This window comes from Spermophilus citellus, assembly GCF_964194105.1.
Source record: "Spermophilus citellus genome assembly, chromosome: 9".
NCBI lineage: Eukaryota > Metazoa > Chordata > Mammalia > Rodentia > Sciuridae > Spermophilus > Spermophilus citellus.
The window spans coordinates 98,344,920-98,371,876 of record NC_138191.1 but is presented as its reverse complement, the minus strand read 5'-3'; the positions used below and the strand labels follow the sequence as shown (position 1 = coordinate 98,371,876).

At 34.9% G+C, this 26,957-nt stretch overlaps 1 protein-coding gene across 7 annotated transcripts in view; it reads right to left on the bottom strand.

The window, feature by feature from the left end:
* Nucleotides 1–26,957, bottom strand: part of TUT4 (terminal uridylyl transferase 4) — a 126,888-nt gene that overhangs the window by 7,429 nt on the left and 92,502 nt on the right. For 3 of the 7 annotated variants that reach the window (XM_081307134.1, XM_081307140.1, XM_081307137.1), the window contains 8 exons: nt 18,137–18,214; nt 17,793–17,970; nt 17,483–17,530; nt 17,313–17,395; nt 12,841–12,956; nt 11,741–11,964; nt 6,574–6,674; nt 2,713–3,160 (listed from right to left, as the gene is read on the bottom strand). In XM_081307134.1, the coding sequence (XP_081163260.1) occupies nt 2,713–3,160; nt 6,574–6,674; nt 11,741–11,964; nt 12,841–12,956; nt 17,313–17,395; nt 17,483–17,530; nt 17,793–17,970; nt 18,137–18,214 (1,276 nt within the window). The remainder of the gene's footprint in view (nt 1–2,712; nt 3,161–6,573; nt 6,675–11,740; nt 11,965–12,840; nt 12,957–17,312; nt 17,396–17,482; nt 17,531–17,792; nt 17,971–18,136; nt 18,215–26,957) is intronic. The other 4 variants (XM_081307135.1, XM_081307138.1, XM_081307136.1 and 1 more) reach the window with 2 other exon arrangements.

The window sequence follows — 26,957 nt, the reverse complement described above, 5'->3', positions numbered from 1 at the left end:
TAGCATACACACAATAAACATATAACATAAGCAAAAGCCATATTAGAAGGACCATGTATGCCATATATCCTTTGATCTTAAAAATCTAATTAAGCTGGGCTCGGTGGCACACTCCTATAATCCCAGAAGCTCAGGAGACTGAGGCAGGGGAATCACGAGTTCAAGCCAGTCTCGGCAACAGCAAGGTGCTAAGCAACTCAGTGAGACCCCATCTCTAAATAAAATACAAAATAGGGCTGGGGATGTGGCTCAGTGGTTAATGCCCCTTAGTTCAATCCCCAGTACCCCCAATTAAAAAAAAGAAGAAATCTAATTAAGTCCCCACATTCTGGCATTTCTGCTCCACGAAATATATAATTTGCTTTGTTCCAAACAAGCTAAGATACCTTCTACATCAGTTTTTTAAGAAATAGTATAATTTGGATAAATATTATTCATAAAGTTCCTTTGAAAAATGATAAAGGGAAAAAAATCAAGTTTTTGTCTGCATTTCTCATGTGAATTACGTTTTAAGGTGATCACATAGTTAATAAGGAAAATTTCTTCTTTATAGAAGAATCACCAAGAGTAAATACAAAAATCATCATTTTATAACTCCCAGTGAATTAATGGATAGTGGTAACAATTATAAATGACAAGACCATTAAGTAAAAATTAATGAGGAAGCCAGGTGCAGTGGCTATGCCTATAATCCCAGCAACTTGGGAGGGTAAGGCAGGAAGACTGTCAGTTCAAGGCCAGTGTGGGCAACTTGGCAAGACCCTGTCTCAAAATAAAAAGGGCTGGGGATAAGCTCAGTGGTAGAGTATCTCTGAGTTCAATACACAGTACCACAAAGAGAGGGAGAGGCAGGGGAGAGAAAAGAGCTTTACAATGGATAAAACAAGCTGACATCACCTAACTCACAGATCAATCTTAAGTCACTAAAATAGGAATAAAATAGGAACAATCAGACAGTTAAGTTTCTTCTAAAGCAAGGGATCAGAAAATATACGGACAATCAAAAAGTATTCTTGCCAACAAAAAGAACCCTGATCTAGCTGGGCATGATAGTGCATATTTATAATCTCAGTGCCTCAAGAGGCTGATGCAAGAGGATCACCAAGTTCAAACTCAGCCTGGGCAACTTAGCAAGACCCAGTCTCAAAATTTTAAAGAAGGGCAGTGGGGAGGCTAGGGATGTACTTCAGTGGTAGAACGCTTGCTTAGTACATGTGAAACCCTGGGTTCAATCCCCATTACTGCAAGAAAAGAAAAAAGAATCTGGATCTAATAGAACCACTAAATCTTAACTACCACTTTACAGGAATGGACATAAGATAATATTGGATACAATAATGGTCTTCTTTTTTTCAATTGACATCTTTTTAAAAAATATTTATTTTTTAGTTACAGGTGGACACAATATCTTTATTTCAGTTTTATGTGGTGCTGAGGATTAAACCCAGGGCCTCACATGTGCTAGGCAAGCACTCTACCACTGAGCTACAACCTCAGCCCCAATAATGGTCATGATTTTTTAGAAACACAAACTAAAGTGTAAAAGCAAATTTGATCCAATGTCTGGAATCTGATTAAAAACTCAAACCAGTAAATTTTTTAAATGGTGGTAAAGGGTCAGATTTTAAAAATAGCAAAATTACTGATAAATGTTAAGTTCAGTAATGAAGGGGTTCGTTAAAATTTATACTCCCCCTTTTTTTAAGTTTCAAATTTGCCATATTTGTTTCCAAAATAAAGATAATTACTACAAAAAAGCTAGATATACAACTAGCAGAGCTGAGGTTGTGGCTCAGTGGTAAAGCACTTACCTAGCATGTGTGAGGCACTGGGTTTGTTCCTCAGCACCACATGAAAATAAATATATAAAAAAATGTTATTGTGTCCATCTAAAACTAAAAATATTTACAAAAAAACTAGCAAATATGGCAAATATCAGCTATTTTTAAATAGGCAAGAATAAATAATATTTTCATAATTTATCAAAATAGTAGTAGTTATATATAGGAATTGAGATTATATGTGATTTTCTTGTTTTTCAAATGTTCTATATAATTTATATTGCTGAAATAACAGAAAAAAATTATTTCTTAATGCTACTAATTACTACTAGAATATTTTGCTCTTTCAAGAATTGTTCCTTAATCAGAGACACAGTAGAGTCTATGGAACATATCACAGATTTTGAAGGAAAGAAAAATAGTTTAGATCTTTACCTTTCAATTTCATCAGCTATAAAATGAATGCCAATAACACCTACACCAAGCAAGAGGCAGTGAAAATTAGTTTTAAAAAGTAACAGCTAAGGGCTGGGGATACAGCTTGTAAAGTGCTCGCCTCACATGCACAAGGCCCTGGGTTAAATCTCCAGTACCAAAAAAAGAAAAAAACGTAACAGCTAACATTTATGTGTATTACCTCATTTAATATTTGTAACATCCTTATATTTTTGATGCTATTAATATTCCTATTTTACAGATGAAAGTAATGAGCACAGAGATTACCAAAGACATCATAATAAATGGCAGAGCCAGCATTCAAATCCAGGCACTCTGAATACAGAGCTCACTCTATGTACTTTAATCCTATACTACATCTCCATAAACAGTGTTTGCCTTCCTTTCTTCACATTATATTTCCCAAGTTCAACCAATGATACCAACCACCAAATCTTTCTATAGACAGACACAAAAGAAGAAAAGGAAGAGTTACCGGAATTCCCCACTGCACCATTGTTCACCAGGGAATTTGGAGCCACAGTACGAGGCCAGTGTCCATCATGAGAGGAGCTAGGGATTGCCACAGGTCTGGCAGCAGGCTGTGCAAAGATGATGCTGGGATCATTCAGGCCCATATTGCTAGGGGCACTGCCTGGTGCAGAGTGGATCACTGGGCCATGGATGGGCCAGGATGGGGCAGGGATCTGGAGGGGGTGCATTGGCAACAATCCCATGTTGTGCATGGGAGAATATTGAGCTGGTGGTGACTGGGGAAAGTTATACATGGGCATTTGGACCTGATGAGGGGGCTGAGCTCCCTGCTGAGGTGGGCCAAGCTTAGGCTGGGATCCTGGCTGGGATGGAGATTGGGTAATTGCAGCTGACTGGGAAGAGTTCTGTGGGAATGGCTGGGGCTGAGGAGAATAAGATGGTGAATCAGACTGCAAAGAAAAGAAAGGCATATTTTAAAATTAATTTATAAACATCTTAATAAATGTAGAGATTATAAAAATATAAAATTATGGAGTTATTTCATTAGAACATTATACACAGAACTATATAATGTATATAATTAACAAAAAATAATAAAACCTCATTTTACATGAATGTAAGATTTTTCCCAAGGTACTCAAACCCTCTCTCATGGACCTTCCTATTATCCAAAGACCCTAGATATCATTACCATCACAAAGAACATGTATTTCCCCTTGTGAACTTGAAATTTTCATATAAATAACTCATAGTTACTCTCATTCAATCCATCAACAAGCAGTGAGTGTCAGTTATGTACTGGGCATTATTATAAGTATTAAAAATAAAACACTAACATGTATACCCTCATGGAATTTAAAATTTATGGAGGAAATTACAGGGAGCATATGAAGATTACATAAGCAATCACAATAAAGCACAGTGATTACTATAATAAAGAATGTATAGTGTATAATGAAATTCCAAAGTAGGAACACCCAAACCCATATTGGGGGGAGAAGGAGGAAAGAAAAGTTCAACAAATGTGGACATCAATTAAAGCTTCCCAAAGGAAGGGATCTTTAAGCTGAGATTCAAGGGTAAAATAGTTTTATAAAAGAATGCAGAGGTGAGTGGCAGGAAAGAACGTTTCAGGTAGAGGGAACAATATGATTAAAGGTCTACAGGCATGAAAACCCATGAAATTTTTTTTAAAAAGGCATCTGAAAGAAGTTTAATGTTATTGGAGTACAGGGCAGGGGAACAGCTTATCTGAGGCTGAAGAACTAAACAAGCAAAATAATGAAGGATTCTAAATTTCATTATATACTGAAGACATTGGGAAACTACTAAAGGGTCTTCAAAAGGTCAAGAATGATCAATCTAATCTGCATTTCAGGAAAAAACATCTGGTTTAATAAAAACGAAACAGGGAATCTTAAAAAAAAAAAGCTGATGAGATTTCTTAGGAGGCTGCTATAACACAGCATTTCTAAGAAGATGACAGCCTAGGCTAAGGGATCCATGAGGATAGAAGGAAGCAAATGGCTATGAGTTATTTTTCAAAAGCAGAAAAAATAGGACTTAAAGGACTAATTGGATATAGAGGTGGGGGAGAACGAAAAGCTTTGGAAACCAGACAGTGATAAAGACAACGAGATGACAAACACAAGAAAAGGGACAAACCTATGGGTGGGGGCAGACAAAGAGAAATATAAACTATAATCTAGACATGTTGAAATTGAGGTGCTTTGTTAGACATCAGAATAGTGAGGTCCATTAGACAGATTCTTATGAGAAGCTTAAGTAAAGCTTGAGGGCAAGAGATAGAGAAAGAAAATGAGGGACAGTACAGAAGTGTGGTTGTCTCTTTAGGTTGGAGACAACCTGAGAATTCAAGTTTTGATTTCAATTGTATATTGACCTCAGGCAAGAAACATAAATTTTAGCTTCTTCACTTATAAATAACAGAAGATGCCTCATATGTTTATAATGGTTTTAAAAATATATGTAGAGAATATGAGTACCAAGTTCTGGATAATAGTTTTTTGTTTTTTTTTTTTTTTTGGAGAAGGAGTCTTGCTATGTTGCCTAGGCTGGTCCCAAACTCCTCATCTCAAGTGATTCTCCCAACTCAGCTTACCAAGAGCTGGGACTACAGGCATACACAGGCCATCATGCCCAGTTGTAGATACATTTCTGTAGCAAGGCAAGGATGGTAGGAAAGTTTTATAATAGGAATAGGATTCAAGAGGGCTGATGCACAGGGATTTCAATTGTGGGTATTTTTTAATAAAGCCAACAATATTTGAAACTGTTAAAAAGCCTGGTGGTGATGCATATAAGTAGGTTTATTATTTTCATACCTTTTTAACATGTTTGATATATGTTGTAACAGGAATAAAGAATTTATGTATAGAACATAGGACACAACAATATGTTTACTAAATATCTGGGATGGAGGTGGGAAACTTCGTAAATTCTTTCCAAGATTCCACTACTCCTTTTCAAATACTCTTCAGAGTTTTTCTAAAACACGGATCACATCAGGTCTAGCATGTTTAACAGTAACAACTTTGAAGCTATAAAGATTTGGATTTAAATTATAATCTCCGTTATATTCAGTTTCCCAATTATAATGTCCCTTATATTCAGTTTCCCAATTGATAAAATTTGATCAAACTATATGTACCACATCACATGGCCATTTGAAAGATTAAATTCAATAAGTATAAAGCACTGAAACATAGTTATCAAGTTTGGGCTAAGCACTCTATTGATATAGAATAATTAAGAAGTGCAAGATGATTTGGACAAGGGTTAAGAGTAACTCAGCAGGGTCTAGGGTTGTGGCTTAGTGGTGGAGCATTTGCCCAGCACATGCTGGGCGCTGGGTTCAATCCTCAGCACCACATAAAAGTAAAATAAGTTTAAAATTAAAAAAAAAATTTTAAAAGACAAGTAATTCAGCAAAGTTATAAAACTTGTGGGTCTGAAATTTGACACTTTGATCTTTTTTAAGATGTATGTCACTAGATATTCACATGTCAAGTGATACGAAAACGCAAAAGTATCATGTAAACAAAATGACATGTACATATTGCCCTAACAGCACTGAACTCCTAACACATATGGATTGTTAAAAATAGGATGTCTATGTATACCAACAACTGAGAATAGAGGGAAAACCCAATTAATGTCTTAACAAATTACAAGCTGTTGCTAAGGACATAATCTTGGATTTAAAAGAAAGAGTACAATAGAATAACTGAATAATTTCTATTGAATCAATCAATTTATATCGTTCAATCCCTCTTTTGATAAAACCAACACATTACACTGGTATAAATTTATCTTTTTTTAACATACTACATAAAAACATGTTCCTTCTATGTTCCTTCTAAAAATTTTGTCATTAGTAGTGTCTAAATTGGGAAAATAAAACTAAATTTATATTAGCAAATGAAAGTGCATGTTTGTACAGGTAGGCTCCGCAGCTCAAGTAAAGAAGAATGAAAAGTGAAAAGCTATACATTTGATGTTTATGTATATTGTTATTAATGGCACTGATACTTTCTCACTAGGCAAGATGTGAGGCCTTAAAGTTATTACTTTATTTAAATCCATTGTCTGATAGATGTTATTTTACAAGTGAAGAAGCAAACTCACATATGTAGCTTGCCTACTGACAGAAACCCAGATATACATTACTCCAAAAGTAATGCTCATTCCACCTTATGGGCCTAACAAGGACACCTCTACAAAGTACCATGTCATCTCAAAAAGATTATACCTGCCAATCTGAGAGAGCAACCTCCATCACCCACAGAGATAATGCTATCTACTTGTCAAGACTTAATTCATTTGCAGGCTGAATACTTACACATTCTGAGGACTGTCTAGTCCTTATGGACTGATCACCCTGTTGCTGGGCCGAACCGGCCACCTGTTGGGCATTTACAAGGTTGCGGACCAGCTGGGCTGCTAAGAGAAGACATCACAAAAATATACAAATAAAAAAAAACACAGAAAGTAGTAGAAAAACAGCAATCATTATTGCTTATATAAAAGAATCTTAAAATCTCTATGAAATGTTATAAACTTGGAACACTTGGACTTTTACACTATGCCTACATTAGTGAAAGACTTGACTAACTTTAAAAGATATTTTTCAAATCAGCAGAACAATTTTTTCCTTTTCTTCTGAGTTTTGCTTTTTTTTTTTTTTTGTAATGCTGGGATCAATCCTAGAAATTCATGCATGCTAGCTATAGATATCCAGCCCCAGATCAATTTTAAACATACACCTAGGATAGAGATGTAGCTGAGTAGTAGGGTGCATGCTTAGCATGCATAAAACCCTCAGGGTTTGATCATCAACATCAAATAAACAACAACAACAAGAAAAACGTATACCAGTTTTAAAAATAAGAACAAATTATGCTGTTTGATTCTCTGAAGAAGACAACATATTTCTCTAAAAAAAAATACTTTCTAGAGTAGGAATCTAAATAACTGGAAATTACAACTCCTAAAAGAATCGGGAAGGTTGGGGGTATAGCTCAGTAGTGGAGAGTTCTCATAGTATGTAGAAGACCCTGGGTTCAATCCTCAGTGTTGCCAAAAAAAAAAAAAAAAAAAAAAAAAAAAAAAAAAGTTTAGTAAACAAAATAAAATAGTGTTATAATTTAGATCCAAAATGTTCCCAGAATTTCATACATTGAAGGGCTTGGTACCTAATGCAGCAAGATTCAGAAGTGGAATTTGGGGGAAGTGATTGAATCATGAGAGTTCTAACCTCATCTCTGGATTAATTCATTGAGTGATAGATTATTGGCAGGTGGTAGAAACTGCCTACAGTTTTCATGGTTGGAGGGATTTGGTCACTGGGGATGTTCCCTTGGAGACTAACTATATGTTGTACTTTGTCCTGGGCCTCTTCTCTCTCTGCTTCCTGGTTGCCTTAAGCATTATTGGGAGGTGGTAGAAACTGCCTACAGTTTTCATGGTTGGAGGGAGTTGGTCACTGGGGATGTTCCCTTGGAGACTAACTATATGTTGTACTTTGTCCTGGGCCTCTTCTCTCTCTGCTTCCTGGTTGCCTTAAGCTGAGCAGCTTTTCTCCACCACCCTTCTGCCAAGATGTTCTACCTCATCTCTGGTCCAAAGCAATGGAACCAGCTGACCATGGAATGAAATCTGAGCCAAAATAAATCTGCCCTTTAAGTTGTTTTTCTCGGGTGTTTGTCATAGGAACAAAAAGCTGACTAAAACAAATAGGTTTTTTTTTTTTTCCTGTAAATAAACTCATTTGGTAGGAATTTTTAAGATTCCTTGTGAAATACAACAGGAATAGGTCTCCCTAACTCACTATAATTTCCTCTATACATGTTCAGGAAAAAAAAAAAAAAACACTTGTAGGACATACAAAACCTAAACAAACCAATAACTTGTAATGAGATGGAAGCAGGAATAAAACACCTTCCAACAAACAAAAGCCCAGGATAGAAGGATTCTTTGAATACTACCAAACCTTTAAAGAACTAATGCCAACACTTTTGAAATTATTCCATGAAACAGAAAGGGATGGAACACTTTCAAATTCATTTTATGAAGCCAGTATCATATTCACACCAAAATCAGATAAGGACACATCAAAGAAGGAAAACAACAGACCAATATCCCTGGCAAACTTAGATGCAAAAATACTTCAAAAAATATTAACAAATTGTGTTTAACAACAAATTAAGAAGATCATACATCATCACCAATTGTTTTATTCCAGAGAAGCAAGAATGGTTTAACACAAAAATCCATAAAGGCAACTCATCTCATAAATAGAATTAAGGACACTTGGTCATCAAACAGATACAGTGATGAACTTTGACAAAACTCAACACCCATTTAAGATGCAAACCCTGAAGAAAATAGAGCTAGAAGGAACCTATCTCAACATCATGAAGGTGGTATATGAAAAACTCAAAGCCAACCTCACAGTAAATGGGGAAAAACTGAAAGCATTTCCTTTAAAATCCAAAACAACAAAAGTATGTCCACTCTTACCACTCCTATTTAATACAGTGCTAGAAAATGTAACCAAAGAAATTAGAAAAGAAAATGAATAAAATTAGGAAAGGAAAAAGTTAAATTTTCACTGTTTCCAGATGATATACTTAGAAGATCTAAAAACTCCATTAAAAAAACTGCTAGGGCCAATAAATCTGGCAAAGTAGCAGGTTACAAAATCCACATACAAAAATCAATAGCTTTCCTACATACCAACAATGAATCTGTTGAGAAAAAAAAAAAAAAATCAGAAAACAACTCCTTTCACAATAGCCTCAAAAAGAAAAAAAGAGAAAGAAAACCTAGGGAATCTAACCAAGGACATGAAAGACCTCTACAATGAAAACTATAGAACACTGGAGATATTGAAGATCTCAGAAGAAAGACCTCCCATTTTCATGGATATACAGAATTAATAGTTAAAATGGCCATACTATCAAAAGCAATACATAGATTCAATGCACTCTACATCAAAATCCCAATGACATTCTTCAAAAAACTAGAAAAAAAACAGTCCTAATATTCATTTGGAAGAATAAAAGACCCAGAATAGCCACAGCAATTCTAAGCTAAAAAAGCATGCTGGAAGCATCACAATACCTGACTTCAAATTATACTGCAGAGCTGTAGTGACAAAAACTACATGGTAGTGGCATAACAACAAACAGAGATCAATGAATGTTACAAATAGAAGACACAAAGATAAACTCACACATTTACAATCATCTGATCCTTGACAAAGGTGCCAAAAACATACACTGGAGAAAAGACAGTCTTTTTAACAAATGGTGCTAGGAAACTGGTTAACCATAAACAACAGAATGAAACTAGACTCTTATCTCTCGTCCTATAAGAATCAACTCAAAATAGATCAAAGACCTAGGAATTAGACCAGAAACTATGCAATTCCCAGAAGAAAACATAGGGTCAACGCTTCAACATATAGGCACAGGCAATGACCTTCTCAATTGTTCCCCTAAAGCTCAGGAAATAATGCCAAGAGTTAATAAATGGGATGGCATCAAATTAAAAAGCTCTGCACAGCAAAGGAAACACTTAGGAATATGAAGGAAGATCCTACAGAATGGGAGAAAAATCTTTGCTGGCTACACTTCAAACAGAGGATTAGTATCCACAATACTTAAAGAACTTGGTGGGCATGGTGGCGCATGCCTGTAATCCCAGCAGCTTGGGAGGTTGAGACAGGAGGATCATGAGTTCAAAGCCAGCCTCAGCAAAAGCAAGGTATTAAGCAACTCAATGAGACCCTGTCTCTAAATAAAATACAAAAAAAGGGCTAAGGGTGTGGCTCAGTGGTCGAGTGATCTTGAGTTCAGTCCCAAGTACCCTCCCTCCAAAAAACAGGACTCAAACAATTTTATACCCCCCCAAAAAAAAAACCCTCAATTAATAAATGGGCAAGTGAACTAAACAGATACTTCTCAAAAGAAGAGATACAAATGACCATCAAATATATGAAAAAATGTTCAACATCATTAGCAACTGAAATTTTATTTCATGCCAGTCAGAATGGCAGTCATCAAGAACACAATTAATAATGAATCCTGGAAGGGATGTAAAGTAAAAGGAATGCTTTTATACTGTTGATGGGATTGTAAATTAGTACAACCACTATGGAAATCAGTATGGAGGTTCCTCAGAAGACTAGGCATGGAACCACTATATGACCCAGCTATACCACTCCTTGGTATTTATCCTAAAAAATTAAAGTCATCATACTATAATGATACATGCATACCCACGTTCAAGGCAGTACAATTCACAATAGTCAAACTATGCAACCAGCCTAGGTGTCCATCAATGGATGAATGGATAAAGAAAATGTGGTATATATACACGATGGAGTTTTATTTGGCCATAAAAAAATGAAAATGATGTAGTTTGCAAGAAATGGGTGAAACTAGAGACCATTATGTTAAGTGAAATAAGTCAAACTCAGAAAGTCAAGGATTGTATGTTTCTTTCCCATGTGGAAGCTAGAGAAGAAAAAAGAAAATGTGGGGAATAGGGATCTCATGAAAATAGAAGGGAGGGGCTGGGGATGTGGCTCAAGTGGTAGCACACTCGCCTGGCATGCGTGCGGCCCGGGTTCGAGCCTCAGCACCACATACAAACAAAGATGTTGTGTCCGCCAAAAAATAAAAAATATTAATAAAAATTTAAAAAAATTAAAAAGAAGGGAAATCAGTAGAGGAAAGGAGTAGGTAGAAGGAAGAATGGAGGGAGGGGAAAAGTCCTGGGGAGTAATATTAGCCAAATTATATTGGTACATTGTGTCCTACGATAAATTCCATCATTACATGCACCAACAACAACAAAAAAAGGGGGGGGGGAGGGGGAACCTCTGTAAAGAATGCTAAGTTACAACTTGAAGAGACCCTGTCTCAAAATAAAAGAAGGGCTGAGGATGTGGCTCAGTAGATAAGCATCCCAGGGTTATCCCTGGTATCCACACCCCCACCTCCCCAAAAAAGCTAAATTGACAAGAGAGAAGAGCCTGACTCAATTCCAAAGAATACAGGGAGTAAATTTAATGTAACAACCTGTGAAGAACCTTGATAGTAACCATATATAAGTACTATTCAAAGTAAAAATTTCATTGTTTAAATGTTAACATTGTGTGTGTGTGTGTGTGTGTGTGTGTGTGTGTGTGTGTACACCAGGGATTGAACCCAGTGACACTTAACCACTGGGCCATATCCCCAGCCCCTTTTTATTTTGAAACAGGGTCTCACTAAGTTGCTCAGCCTGGTTTGGAACTTTCAATCCTCCTGCCTCAACCTCCCAAGCTGCTAGGATTATAAGCATGCACCACTGCCCCCAGCATATTTTTACTCTTCTAAGAAATTATGAGGTCCAAAATCATACAATTAGGTTTAAAATAAACAATAGGCTCCTGTGCATGACATCAGCATACATGACTTTATTTCCACCACAAACTATTTTTGGCCTTTTCTATTTACCTGCCACACTGCTATTCCTCTGACGGGCCAGCTTGACCTCTGGGCACTCCCTTCGTACATGTCCTGCATCTCCACATATAAAACATCTGAGGTCTCTGGGGTCTCTAAAGTCTCGAGTGTCGTGGAGGTCTCGGGGGTCAAGAAGGTCTCGAGAGTCTTTCTCTTCTTCATTCCCTTCCTTTTCTTCTTCGCTGTCTTTCTTCTTTAGTCTAAACAGTAAACTGCTGATACCAATAATGTGGGGCTAGGGACTTGTATACTGACCAAGTCACAGAATAAACTATACACAATTACAAAGGAACTAAAAGACCACTGCTTCATGCATTTTTGAAGACAAGGAAACTCACATTTATAACACACCTACTCATATGGTAGAAATTAGGTATTCTAGTTAGTTTTGTAAAATAATATACTTAAAATTTTTAAAGTTAAAATTTTAAATTTCCAAGAATTCTTAGAGATTTATATTATCTCTACTCTAAAGAAGAACCTGAAGCTTAGAGAAAATAAGTATCTTGCCTAAATTTAACAGTCAACAAACGACAAAAATGAGTTTATTCCATAATTTTCCAATTTTTGTGTTAGGCCAAATTTGATGGTGAAAGAAAAGATTTTCCTCATCTACTAAATACAGCATGTAGAACCTGGGGCATATGAAACAGATATATTTGGAGAAGTGCACAGTCCTCAGGTTACAAAATATATAGACATACCTAACTGCATATATCTCAAGGATTCAGTTAATCTTATTTTAATTATTGGTTTGCACAACTGTGAGGTCTTCAAATTAGAACCCCATGCATTAGTCATTTTTTAATCTTAACTCCTAGCACAATTCTCAGCACACAGTAGGTGTCAATAAATGCTTCTTCAATTAAAGAAAAAGCCTGAATGAATTAATGAACAAACAAATGTTTAAGACACCATTATACCACAAATACATATCACTCTTACAAAATTCCACTCAAATGAACATTCATCTAGGGTCCAATTTAAGGCCCTGAACTGTCTCACTTAAAACAATTCTGAACACAATTACAGTTACAAATTGGCCTCACATTTATTTACCCGGTAATGTTGATATATAAACATTTGCCAACCTTTTCCTTTTAGGGCAGTCTTTCATGTAGTGGCCTATTTTTCCACATACACGGCAACATCGATCATTAGGAGCCAGTTCTCCATCTGTTAATACTCTGGAATCAAAGAAGTACTCCTAGGGAGGAAAATATAATTTTACTTGGAAAAAAAAAAAAAAACACTATAAAACTTCCAGCTTCAAATGGAAAGGAAAGCAAGATGCAAATGTGGTTCTTTAAAAAAGTAAATAAAGATCAACAAATATTAAGATATAATATTAAATTATAATACTAAACATTATATTGTGACATAATAAGATTCAGAATCATCACTGACATCACGGTTGCTAATAATACTAAACACTTTACATCCAAATTATACTGTACAGATATGCTACAAATGAATGAGAATATCTCAATACAGTAGATAGTATTTTCATCCTTATTTTATAGCTGAAGAATCTAAAGCTCCGAGAGTTAAAAGTCATTTTTCTATACTAAAAATCTGGTTAGGTCTCAGATAAAAGGATTTAGAGCTGTGTACTCTTACTACAAAGTTCATTCTTTCTGCTACAACACACTACTTCTGGAAGGAAATTATTCTCTGTACAAAATTCTCTGTACATATTCTCTTATGTAAATAAGGCAATTCTCTAGTTTATTTCAAATATAATTGGATTTGTAAACAACTATTAAAAGAACACATAATATCTATTATATAAAGTAAACCCTAAAACAGAAAGTAGGGAACTAAGAAGTAAATAATTTTCCTTTTTTTTTGGCAGGGGGTTACTAGGTATTGAACCCAGGGGTGCATTACTACTGAACTATATCCCCAGTCTTTTTTTATCTGTCTTATTTTTTTACTGTGAGAAAAGGTTTCACTGAGTTGCTGAGGCTGGCCTCAAACTTGCGATCCATCTCCCTCAGCTTTCTAAGTCGCTGGGATTATAGGCATGTGTCATCATGCCCAGCTAATTTTCCCAAGTCTTAGAACCAGGTTCATTTTTGCTTTACCTCACCACCTTGCTTATTATCCTTCTCAGTGCTCAGTTTTGTACTGTCACAAATTCTAGCTGGTCCTAACAGTATTCATACTTCTGGAAGGCAAGAAAACATGTCCATTTAGCAGTCAACAAATCTATCTGCAGTCAGGGAAAAAGTGATACATCTAATAGAATGACTATGTTTTTTGTAAATAATAGTATAACAGTGGTGAAGGTATTGAAAACTAGAACCCACACATATTTTCTGGTGGGATGTAAAATAGTATAGTCACTTCAGCAGTTCTTCAAATACTTATAATGTATCTAAATGATGCAGCAATTCAAGTGGTAGTTATATATAGGAAATGAAAACAAATTAACACAAATTGATGCACAAATATTCACAATAGCATTACTCTTTATTTTAAAATATTTTTTAGTTGTAGATGGACACAATACCTTTATTTATTTATCTTAATGTACTGCTGAGGATCGAACCCAGGGCTTCACACATGTTAAGCAAATACTCTACCACAGAACCACAACCCCAGCCCTAGAATTACTCTTAATAGCCAAAAAGTAGAAGTGACTCAAAGGTCCAAAAATTGCTGATAGGTAAATAAAATATGATATAGCTATACAATGGAATAGTATTCAGCCATAAAAAGGAAAATGAAATCCTGATATACACTATGATATGGATGAACCTTGAAATTATTATGAAATAATTTTTATTGAAGCAAATATGCCAATAGTAAAAATTAATTATAATCTTTGTAATATAAGTTTACTAATAAAAAGAATGAAATTTCTTTTGGGGGGAGACAACAGTTCATTCACTTAATTGGGGTTCAATGTTAGTGTTCCCTATCATTAAAATTAATGGCAAATGTTCATCTGTAAATGTAGATATTTTAGTTACATTTTATGTATTTCATTTTGAAAATGATTTTGAAGGGGCACGAATGAGGGACTGAACCCAAAAGTACTTAACCACTGAGGCACATCCCCAGTCCTTTTTACTTTGAGACAAGGTCTTGCTCAGGACCTTGCTAAAGTTGCTGAGGCTGATCTCAAACTTGCAATCCTCCTATCTCAGCCTCCCAAGTCACTGAAATTACAGGCATGCATCACCATGCCCGACTTTTGAAAATGTTTTTGACAGATGAAGAGGATGAAGATTTAGGGTAGAGAAAATAAAGAAAGGATCTAGAATGTACATAGAAGGAATACTCTTCAATGGAGGAGAGATCTACAGATGCAGTCATATTTAAAGATCTGGTAATAGAAAGTTCAAGTTTGATACTATCTATTATCTCAGAAAAATCATCTGCTAAGAATGAGAAGGCAGAGGTCAAAGGTGGGGCAAATTGCAAGGGTAGCTGAATTCTTAGTAAAACAAATTTTGCGATAATGCTTACAAAATGGGATAGCAAAATATAACTAAACAAATGAAAGTTGGGGCTGGTAAATATTAATTTAGGATTGTACTATGTGTTTACTTAAAATTTCCTCATACAGATAGATAAATAAATAAAGGTATTGTGTCCATCTACAACTAAAAAATTTCCTAACTTTATGATTTTTTTCAATTAACACTTTTTTTGTTTCTGTTAGCTTCCCAATTATAGGCAGATGGTGGCCAGGTGAACTCATGTAAGACTGAACACATAAGGATGCAAAAGAAGATAGCACTAAAGTATGTGCCAGAAAATAGAGAATCTAAGTCAAATGAAAGAGGAAAATAAAGATAGAAGACAACTGATAGATAAGTAGATCAATACTATATATTTGAGAATCTAATGATGTGAAGAATAAAGTGGGAATATCTGAGTGAATATGAAAGGTGAAAGAATGGGAAATATATTTTATAATATTAGTCTGCACACAACTATTCTTACGTTGTTAAATCTTAGTACCTAGCAGTGAAATAGGTATGAAGTATAAACATGAAAGACAGCTTACAAGAACATTTTTCTACAATATAAGTCATAACACTGATATAATGAAGACAACCTACCTGTCCATCAAAGGAAAACAGTTAAAAAAACTAGCATATCCAAGCTATGGAAAACTATATACTGACTGCTAAAATGGAATAAAGTAAATAAAAAACTGGTTAGTAGACTCAATGGCCCCTTCTGCTAGGCTCCAAACTGATGTTTGGCTCTTAAAACAAAAATTATTAAAAAAAAAAAAACAAACAAAGACTTTGGTATCAATATACAATTGAACACTACATATTGAGTTTTAGCACATGAAGATGGCACACTTTAAGTTTACTGAGGTCCCTAATTTAGTATTCTGCTAAAAAGTCTCACTGCATACAACACTGCTAGATTCCTGCTAAATATATACACATGGGCTGTGGTTATGGCTCAGAGGAAAGAGCGCTTGCCTAGCATGCATGAAGCACTGGGTTCAATCCTCAGCACCACATAAAAATAAAATAAAGGTATTATGTCCACCTACAACTAAAAAATAAATGTTTTTAAAAGTAAATAAATAAATAAATACGTACATATGAATAGTTGGAATTCCTACAATTTCAAATAAAATGTCAAATGTTCATTTATTGCTATATCAATTAATGTTAGTAAAATTGGTACTTTTTAAAAAGTTATTTTTGTTCTTGCATGCTTTTATATTATTTTAAATTTTCCTGTTCTTTTACTTCTCTCCATTATAATTATTGTCACCCACTAAGAGACTGGACAATCAAAAGTATCTGAGAACTAGTGCTCCAAGGGGGAAAAAAGATCCAGACATCTCTCTGCTTTTCTTACTCCACCTCTATAAAAGAAGTTCAGTTCCAACACTGGTCACAAGTTCAAGAATATTCCTTAAGGAATAGAAAACACATGATTTTTCTCTCTCCCTTCAGATTTCTTTTCTTACCCATCTCTTGTACTGAAACTGAGATGTCCTATAGTCTCCTAACCAATAAAAAGTTAAAAAAAAAATGAAATCAGGAGGAATGTGCAACACAATATACCCAGTTAAGGAAAAAGGAAATCTCTTGGTTCCATAACATCTAATTCAGTATACTGAAGCTACATAAAAATTAGAGCAGATGTCATGGCAAATAATAAAATATTTCTATGATTTCATCATGATGATATTTTCATCAAGATGATTTCTATAGATGGTAGAGGGTTAGGGTTAGTGAGCCAAACCTCAAATTCAATATTCAATTATCTCTTTCTCATTCACTCAACAAATGATTATTAGGTACGTACAATGTGCCTGACACTACAATTAGATCTTGTCCTCATGGAGCTTACTTGCTGAGGTGACAGAATTTAACAAGTAGATTAAACAAATAAACAAAATTTAATAAATATGTATTTCATCATGGACTATTACAAGAAAAAAAAGTAGTGGGCTATGGCCATCTTTTTCCCTATTTATAACACCAACCTGGAAAGAGGATCAGGATTCTTATACTAGAAAACAAAATTCTGTAACAAAAAGGAAAAGATTCAAAATTCAAATAACATAACTTACAGCTTCTCTGCCAATGAGTGGATAAAAGGGGGTACCAAAAAGTTTCCTTCCATTAATAAATGCCTTCATGATGAAATTGGTCACTATTGAAAAAAGAATAAAATAATAAAGATACAGACATTAACATGTCAGGGCTTTAAGAGCAGGTAATCCACACATTTCAAACTTACTTTTTCTAGAAACTCCAGCACCAAGATTATGATTCAAGTCAAAAGGATCTAAAAAAAAAAATATTTTTAATTAATGAATTATATTCATCGTAACATAAAATAGACTTGGCAAGAACTACAGTCTAATATTACATATTTTTAGACTGTCCAAGTCAGCAAATTATGCTTTTAAAATTATACATTAAGGGATGAAACTGATAAACATTAAGAGGAAGAATCTTTCAAATCTTAATGTGGTTCAGTTTTCTCCTCAATTTCCTTGGCCAAATTTCTGCTTTGTTATTGAATTAAAATCAACATAAATTATCACCTTCAATCGCAATGCATTTAGATGTCCACTGCTTTTCAAAAGTTGTCAATAGCTTTTTCTGCCGAATGCTAATTACATATTCCTTAAAATCAAACTCTTCAGTATAAAAGCGAAGAAGCCCCAACCAAAGCTCTCCTAATGATTCTGTGTTCTTCCCAAGTGAAGGTAAACGCTTTTTCTACAGATAAGGAGAAGGAGAGGATGGTAAGAGGAGGGGATAAGAGAAATATCTATATTAGCCAAGATATGAACAGCAAATCCAAGTAATATTATTAAAATAAATTATGCAAATCCTAACATGTATATCTATTAGCATTTTATAACATGGACTATGAAAAAATTACCAGTTCTTCTGTTTTATCGAAGAAAAAAGCATTCCATCCATCAACCATTCTCTGTGGAATCTGTTTTCCATCAAAGATCTACATAAAAAAATTAATTTTATTATTAGATTTCAAGTTCTGCAACCAAAAGGCCTACAAACCATTACACCATTTTAGAATTTACCTAAGGAAGACATACTGAAATATCCTTCAAAGGTAACAAAGCCAGGATGGTATAATTTCATACTAAGCAATTAGTTAAATGTATCTATAAAAACCAAAGCTGAGAAAGGACACTGTAAGAGTATCATACTCTACAAATGACACATTTAATGTTATTTGATGGTCGTTTTTTTTAAAGAGAGAGTGAGAGAGGGGAGAGAGAGAGAGAGAGAGAGAGAGAATTTTTAATATTTATTTTTTTAGTTCTCGGCGGACACAACATCTTTGTTGGTATGTGGTGCTGAGGATCGAACCTGGGCCGCACGCATGCGAGGCGAGCGCGCCACCGCCTGAGCCACATCCCCAGCCCCCTATTTGATGGTCTTTATTTGGCCTATCAAAACACATCCAAACCACAGGAAAAAAAAATGAAGTTTCAATAAAGGATTGATAAATACAGAAATATAAAATAGATAATACTGATTGATTACACACCCAAAAGGAAATCAAAAGAATAGTTTTAGGACCTGGATTCTTTTTTTTTTAATTGTAGATGGACACACAATATCTTTATTTTTATTGATTTACTTATTTTTTTATGGTGCTGAGGATCAAATTCAGGGCCTCACATATGTGAGCAAACGCTCTAACACTGAGCTACAACCCCAACCTAGAGCCTAATTCTTTAATCAGTTATCTAAAAAGCACTTGGACGCTGGTTTTGTTCAATGGAAAATTAAGTAGCTTTCCATGACAGCTTTGAAAAGATTATACATCCCTATTACTCATTATAAATAATAATTCAATGCCCTTGCAAACCAGGAGGGGAAAACAAAATGCTAACTTATATGAACAAAAATTATCCAATAAGATGATTTTATAGATACAACTAACCTCTAGAAGTCATTTGAAGACTTTTGTTCCTCCTAAAAGAGGTTTAAAGAAAGATTCAATAAACTAAAAAATAATAATAGGTTCAGGGCTGGGGATATAACTCAGTTGGTAGAGTGTTAGCCTTGCATGCACAAGGCTCTGGGTTTGATCCCCAGAACCTACCTAAATAAATAAATAAATAGTAGGTTCAGAGTCAGCAGACCTCTTTTCAAGTCTCAGGCCTGCAAAATGGTGATTCTGATCAAAAGAATCATCCTAGTAAGTGCTTGGTTTTCTCAGTGAAAACAAGAGATTACACTTATTAGGTCTGTCATTTAAAATTTTTATTTTATTTTTTACACTGTATAACCATTTTCAAAAATGGAACCTTTTAGGGAGCTTAAAAGGTCATATAAATAAAAGCAGAGGTGTTTAAGAGAATGCTGAATGAAGAAACCACACTACAACTTTACTTTATTCCATTCCTCACTCCCCGACAACACAATTATGGGTTCCAAAACACAGTTAAACCAGAAGACAGGGCTGGGGTCGTGGCTCAGTGGTAGAGCACTTGCCTAGCATTTGTGAGGCACTGGGTTCGATTCTCAGCACCACATATAAATAAATAAAATAAAGGTCCATCAACAACTAAAAAAAAAAAAAACTAAAACAAACAAACAAAAAAAAACAAACAGAAGACAGTTAAAAACCACTAGATAAGGTAGATCTCACAGCCCTTTTCATTTCTGATGACATGATTTATAAAATTAACTACATATCTGGCCCCTTCAATTTCTTTCTCAGGTTTAAGCTCTTGGTGGCCAAGGAGTATAGCTTATCCCTGGAATTCAAATCACTCCTAAAACAAAGCTTCTCATATACAGAATATGTTTGTTTACTGAATATATTCACTCTGTATGTTACATAAAGATCAAGTTTCCATGGACTTAAGCTAGTAACTTGCTTTTTATATTTATAGAGAACAAACACAACTGCCAAAAATTATTTAGTATAAATCATGACATTTGATAAAACAAAAAAGTGAGAGCCTGACAATCACTGATATGAATACCTAAAACAAAACACATGGGGTCTTGCCCTCAAAAAGAAAAGTGAAGGTTTTAAGAAACTGCAGTGTAATATTTAACCTTAAAGATTCAAATGCTATTATAAATTATTCTGTAATTATAAAATGAGTTTATTTTCCAGATGTTGAAATAATAAAAGTTACTCTGTTCTTTTAAAGATAATTCTTACTTTTGAGTAGCAAAGGTAAGATTTAAACCCAATAATGTTTGCTAGTGACACATTTGAGTGGACCCATGGACCTTGGAAAGTGTTTCACAAATCACACATTTTGCCTCTTCTTTTGAACTCTCATATTTCACCATGCCTAACTCTATACTGTTTCATTTTCAATCTTCAGAAGCAGTAATGCTGTTCTCTGTCACTTGCTCACTCTCACTCAATATCAGTCATCCCTATCCAACCAGCGGCAGTCTTCCTTTTAAAATTCACCTAAGACCATCATATAAGTATAATAACAATTTCATATTTACTTTCTTATTTTATTGTAATATTTTAATATCTATAGCTATATTTAAATTGCAATTGTTTAAATTGTTGTAAAAAACAGATAATGTAGAATTTGCTATCACTGATACTAAGCACATTCACTGCTATGCTACTCCTACCATCATTCATTTATTTTTTATTATTTTTTTTTAATATTTATTTTTTAGTTTTCGGCGGACACAACATCTTTGTTTGTATGTGGTGCTGAGGATCGAACCCGGGCCGCACGCATGCCAGGCGAACGCGCTACCGCTTGAGCCACATCCCCAGCCCGTCCATCATTCATTTATAAGATTCATTTTATCTGTAAAACTAAAACTCTTTAGCTATTGAACTATAATTTCCCAGTCCTCCTGCTCCTAGCCCTTGGCAACCACCATTCTACTTTCTGTCTCTATGAATTTGATTACTCTGGATAGCTCATTAAGTGAAATAAAAAATATTATCTTATTCTGACTAGCTTATCTCACTTAGCACATGTCATCAAGATTCATTCATTAAATTATTATTTTTCAGTTATTACAATTTAAGAAAACATAAAATTTCATACAATTATATGAGAACACCACTCTCAAATATCTTTTAGTATTAATTTTCATGAGAAAATTTGCTTTTACTTATTGATTTTCTAGAATAACAAAAATTTTCTGCTTAGAAAAGCTCCTTTTGAGCTAAACAACTTTGCATTATTAATTATCAAAAACAACTTTAAGCATTAGTAATATCCAATCACTTAAGTTAAATTCAAGTACAAATGGAGTCAGAGATAATTAACTTCATTAAACATGTTCTTACCCTTAGAAAATGATCCAGGCCAATGACCAATACTTACATGATGCCAGAGCAAGGGGCAATAGGAACCCATATGACTACCCAAAAGAGGTCAGAAGAAAAAACCCATATATCGTTAGTCTATACAGTTTAGCTCTTAAACTATAAACGAACTTTCTACAATTATAACAATTCTCTACAATCCCAGTCAGAGGACAAAGGCAGAAGGAAATTTTCCTAAGCTATTCCATGAGGCCAGCATTACCTAATACCAATACCACAGCAAGACATTATAAGAAAAGAAAACTACAGACCAATATCCTTCATGAACAAAAATGCAAAATTCTCAACAAAACACTACCAAATTGAGGGCTGGGGTTGTGGCTCCGTGAGAGAGTGCTTGCCTAGCATGTGTGAAGCGCTATGTTCGATTTCCAGCACCACATATAAGTGTAAATATATAAATGTCCAGTGACAACTTAAAAAAAAAAACTAACAAATTGAATCCAACAATATATAAAGAAAGCTATACACCAAGACCAAGTGAGATTTATCAAAGGTATACAAGGCTAGTTCAACATTCAAAAATCAATTAATAAAACCCCTCAGATTAACAGTTCAAAGAAGAAAAATCACATGATCGTATCAATAGATGCCGAAAAGGCATCAGATAAAAATCCAACACCATTCACAATTAAAAAATAAAGCCAGTAAAGTAACACATTCTTTTTTTTTTTTTTTTTTGAGAGAGAGAGAATTTTTAATATTTATTTTTTAGTTTTTCGGCAGACACAACATCTTTGTTTTTGTATGTGTTGCTGAAGATCGAACCCGGGCCGCACGCATGCCAAGCGAGTGTGCTACCACTTCACATCCCCAGCCTCAGTAACACATTCTTAATAGTCTCAGCTATGTGGAAAGCCAAGGTGGGAGGATCACTTGAGAAGAAGGTTTAGTTCAAAACCAGTCTGGGGAACATAGTAGAATCCATCTTTAAAACAAAATAATAAAGATATTATTTCAAAACCCTCAATAAACTAGAAATAGAGAATCATGATTTAGGTGTGAGGTATCTCCCAAAAGCTCATGTGTGAAACAATGCAAGAAAGTTTAGAGGTGAACCGATTGGGTTATGAGCATCTTAACTAATTAGTGAATTAATCCCAGTTAAGGATTAAATGGGGGCTGGGGATGTGGCTCAAGCGGTGGCGCGATCGTCTGGCATGCGTGCAGCCCGGGTTCGATCCTCAGCACCACATACAAACAACGATGTTGTGTCCGCTGATAACTAAAAAATAAATATTGAAAAATTCTCTCTGTCTCTCTCTCTCCCTCTATCACTCTCTCTTTAAAAAAACTATGAAAGAGCCAAGTCTTTCTATTTAAAAAAAAAAAAAAAAAAAAAGGATTAAATGGGTGGTAACTGGAGGCAGGTAGGGTGTGGATGGAGGGGGAGGGTATGCCTTTGGGGAATATATTTTGCCCATGATGATAGAAGGCTCTCTGCTTCCTGTTGGGCATGTTCTGAGCTGCTTTCCTCCAATATTCTCTTCTGCCATGACGTCCTGCTTTACCTCAAACCCTGAGGAATACAATCAGCCATCTCTGGTCTCAGACCTCTGAAACCGTGAGACCCAAAATAAAACTTTTCCTCTTCTAATTGTTCTTGTCAGGTCTTTTGTCAACAGCAGTGGAAAAGCCAACTAAAATAGAGGGGAATTTCCTCAGTGTGATTTAGAAAAAAGAAAAGAAAGAAACTAAAAGAAAAAAAAGTCTACAAAAAATTATTGCTAACATCATACTTGATGAGAAACTGTAAGTTTGCCAACTAAAATCAGGGACAAGGCAAGGATGTAACCTCTCACCTACTCCTTTTCAATATATGAAAAGTCCTAAATAAAGCCAATACTGAAAGTCCTAGATAATGCAATAAAAAAAGAAAAGGAAGTAAACAGAATATATATTGGGAAGGAAGAAATAAAGCTTTCTTTATTCACATGACATGATCATTTATGTAATAAATCTTTTTTTTGTATTTTTTTATTGATAATTTAAAGCATTACATAGCTCATGATATATCATCTTTCATACATTTGACTCAAATTGTGTTTTGAACTCCCATTTTCACCCCAAATACAGACTGCAGAATCACATCTGTTACATATTTATGTAATAAATCTGAATCAACAAAATAACTCCAGAACTAATAAGTAATTAAAGCAAGGTTCTAAGACACTGGTTAACAAAACTCAGTTGCTTTCTTACTTTCCTATATACAAGAAATTAAAAGCTAGAAACAAAGTGAAATTTCAAAATAGAAAATGCAATACTTTGCACCCCAAAAATTAAACACCTACATATAAAAGTAACAAAATATGTACAAGATCTACATGAGGAAAACTATAAAACCGAGGAACAAAATCAAAGAATTAAATAAATGGAGAAATGTTCCATGTTTATGGAAGGAAGACTCAATATTGCCAAGGTGTCAATTCTAATCAAAATCCCAGCAAGTTATTTCATAGATATCAACAAACTGACTCTAAATTTTATGAAAAGAAGCAAAAGACCGAGAGAATAGCCAACACAATATTGAAGGAGAAGAATGAATAAAGCTGGAGGACTGATACATCTCAACTTCAAGAAATATAAAGCTACAGCAATCCAGAGTTTGGTACTGGTAAAAGAACAGACAAATAGATCAATGGAACAAAACAGAATGCTCAAAAATAGACCTACATAAATATAATCAACAGACACTTGACAAAGGAGCAAAGGTAATAAAACGGAGCAAAAATAGTCTTTTTAACAAATGGTGTTGAAACAACTGAACATCCATATGCAAAACAGATCTAGAAACAATCTTAACACACTTCACAAAAATTCACTCAAAATGGACCATAGTCCTCAATGTAAAATACAAAAATATTAAACTCAAAGAAGACAATGTAGGGGAAATTCTAGAGGAGCTTGAGTATAGCAGTCCCTTTTTAGATACAACACCAAAGGTAGGATTCAAGAAAGAAATAATGCACATGCTGGACTTCATTAAAAGTAAAAATACTCTGCTCTGCAAAAGACAATGTCAGAGAATGAGTAGACAGGACAGGGAGAAAATATTTGCAGAAGACACAGCTGAGAGAGAACTATTATCCAATATACACAAACAATTCTTAAACTCAACAGTAAGAAAACAAACTTTTAAAACATAGGCCTAAGACTTTAACATACACTTCAACAAAGATACAAAGACAACAAATAAACATATGAAAAGGCATATAACATCATATGTCATCAGGAAAATGCAAATTCAAACAATAATGACATACTACCATATGCCTAGTAGAATAACCGAAGTTTAGATCACTGACAACAAATGCTAGTGAGGATGTGGAACAACAGGAATTCTAACTCACTGCTGAATGAAAAATGGAATAACCACTTGCAAAAACACTATCACAGTTTCTTATAAAACTAAGTATACTTATGAACCAACAATCCTGCTTCTTGGTATTTACACATAAGACTTGAAAACTATATGCACACAAAAACCTGCATATGGACCTTATAGAAGCTTTATTCATAATTGCCAAACCTTGAAGCAACTAAAATGTCCTTCAGTAAGTGAATGCAAAAAGAAACTGATATATACAGTTATAATGGAATGTTGTTCAGCACTTAAAATAAATGAGCTATATACCCATGAAAAGAGATGAAGGAATCTTAAATACATATTATGGAGTGATATGATTTGAATATTCACAATATTCCCAAAAGTCCATGTGTTAAAGGCTTAGTCAAGTCACCAGGATGATGCTATTGGGAGATGCTATAAACCTTTAGGAGGTAAGGTCTTATGGAAGGTCCTTAGATCATTGGGACAGGGTCCTTAAAAAGAACTGTGGGGCCCCAATCTCTCAGTCTGTCTCTGCCTCTTAGCTCATGATACAAGTGGCTGACTCTATCGCTTTCACCTACTATGATGTGCTGCTGTCCCTGGAGGCCCAATGGAATAGGGCCACCTGATCTTGGACTGGAATCTCCAGAAACCTGAGTCAAAATAAACCTTTTCTCTCTGTAAGTTAATTGCCTCAGATATTTCAATAGTATTATAGTAATGAGAAGCTGATATACTAAATGAAAAAAGACAATCTGAAAAGGCTACATACTATCTGTTTCCAACTGTATGACATTCTAGAAAAGACAAAATTAAGGCAATAAGATCAGTGATCGCCAAGAATTGGAGTGGGGGGATGACTAGGCAGTGCACAGATAATTTTTAAGGCAGAGAAAATACTTGATAATATCTGTAAGCTGCTATAGCAATGGATGCATCATTATATATTTGTCCAAACCCACAGCATATCCAACACTAAGAGTGAGCCCCAAAGTAAACTATGGACTTTGGATGACGTATCAGTATCAGTTCACCAGCTGTCACAATGTACCACTCCAGTGGGGTTGATAATAAGGGCAACTATGTTTTGTGTGGGCAGAGGCTAAATGAGAAATTCCTATACATTCCTCTCAATTTTGCTGTGAAACTGCTCTACAAAAATAAGGAAATTAAATACACACACACACACACACACACACACACACACACCACTCCACCCAACAGAGACTCAGCTAGCAATTTTCTGCTAGGAAGATAATATATTTTTTTTTTGCATTATAATTCTTTTTTTTAATTTTATTTTATTGTTGGTTGTTCAAAACATTACATAGTTCTTAATATACCATATTTCACAGATTGATTCAAGTGGGTTATGAACTCCCATTTTTACCCCGTATACAGATTGCTGTGTCACATCAGTTACATTTCCATTGATTTACAAATTGCCTTTCTAGTGACTGATGTATTCTGCTGTCTATCCCATTCTCCGCTATCCCCCCTCCCCTCCTCTCCCCTCCCCTCCCCTTCTCTCTCTCCACCCCCTCTACTATAAATCGTTTCTTCCACTTATATAATTTTTCTCCTACCCCTCCTTTCCTCTTATATGTAATTGTGTATAACCCTGAGGCTCACCTTCCAATTCCATGCAATTTCCCTTCTCTCTCCCTTTCCCTCCCGCCTATCATCCCTGTTTAATGTTAATCTTCTTCTCAAGCTCTTCGTCTCTACCCTGTCCTTGGTTACTCCCCTTATATCAAAGAAGACATTTGGCATTTGTTTTTTAAGGATTGGCTAGCTTCGCTTAGCATAATCTGCTCTAATGCCATCCATTTCCTTCCAAATTCTATGATTTTGTCATTTCTTATTGCAGAGTAATACTCCATTGTGTATAAATGCCACATTTTTTTAATCCATTCATCTATTGAAGGGCTTCTAGGTTGGTTCCACAATCTTGCTATCGTGAATTGTGCTGCTATGAACATCGATGTAGCACTGTCCCTGTAGCATGCTCTTGTTAGGTCTTTAGGGAATAGACCGAGAAGGGGAATAGCTGGGTCAAATGGT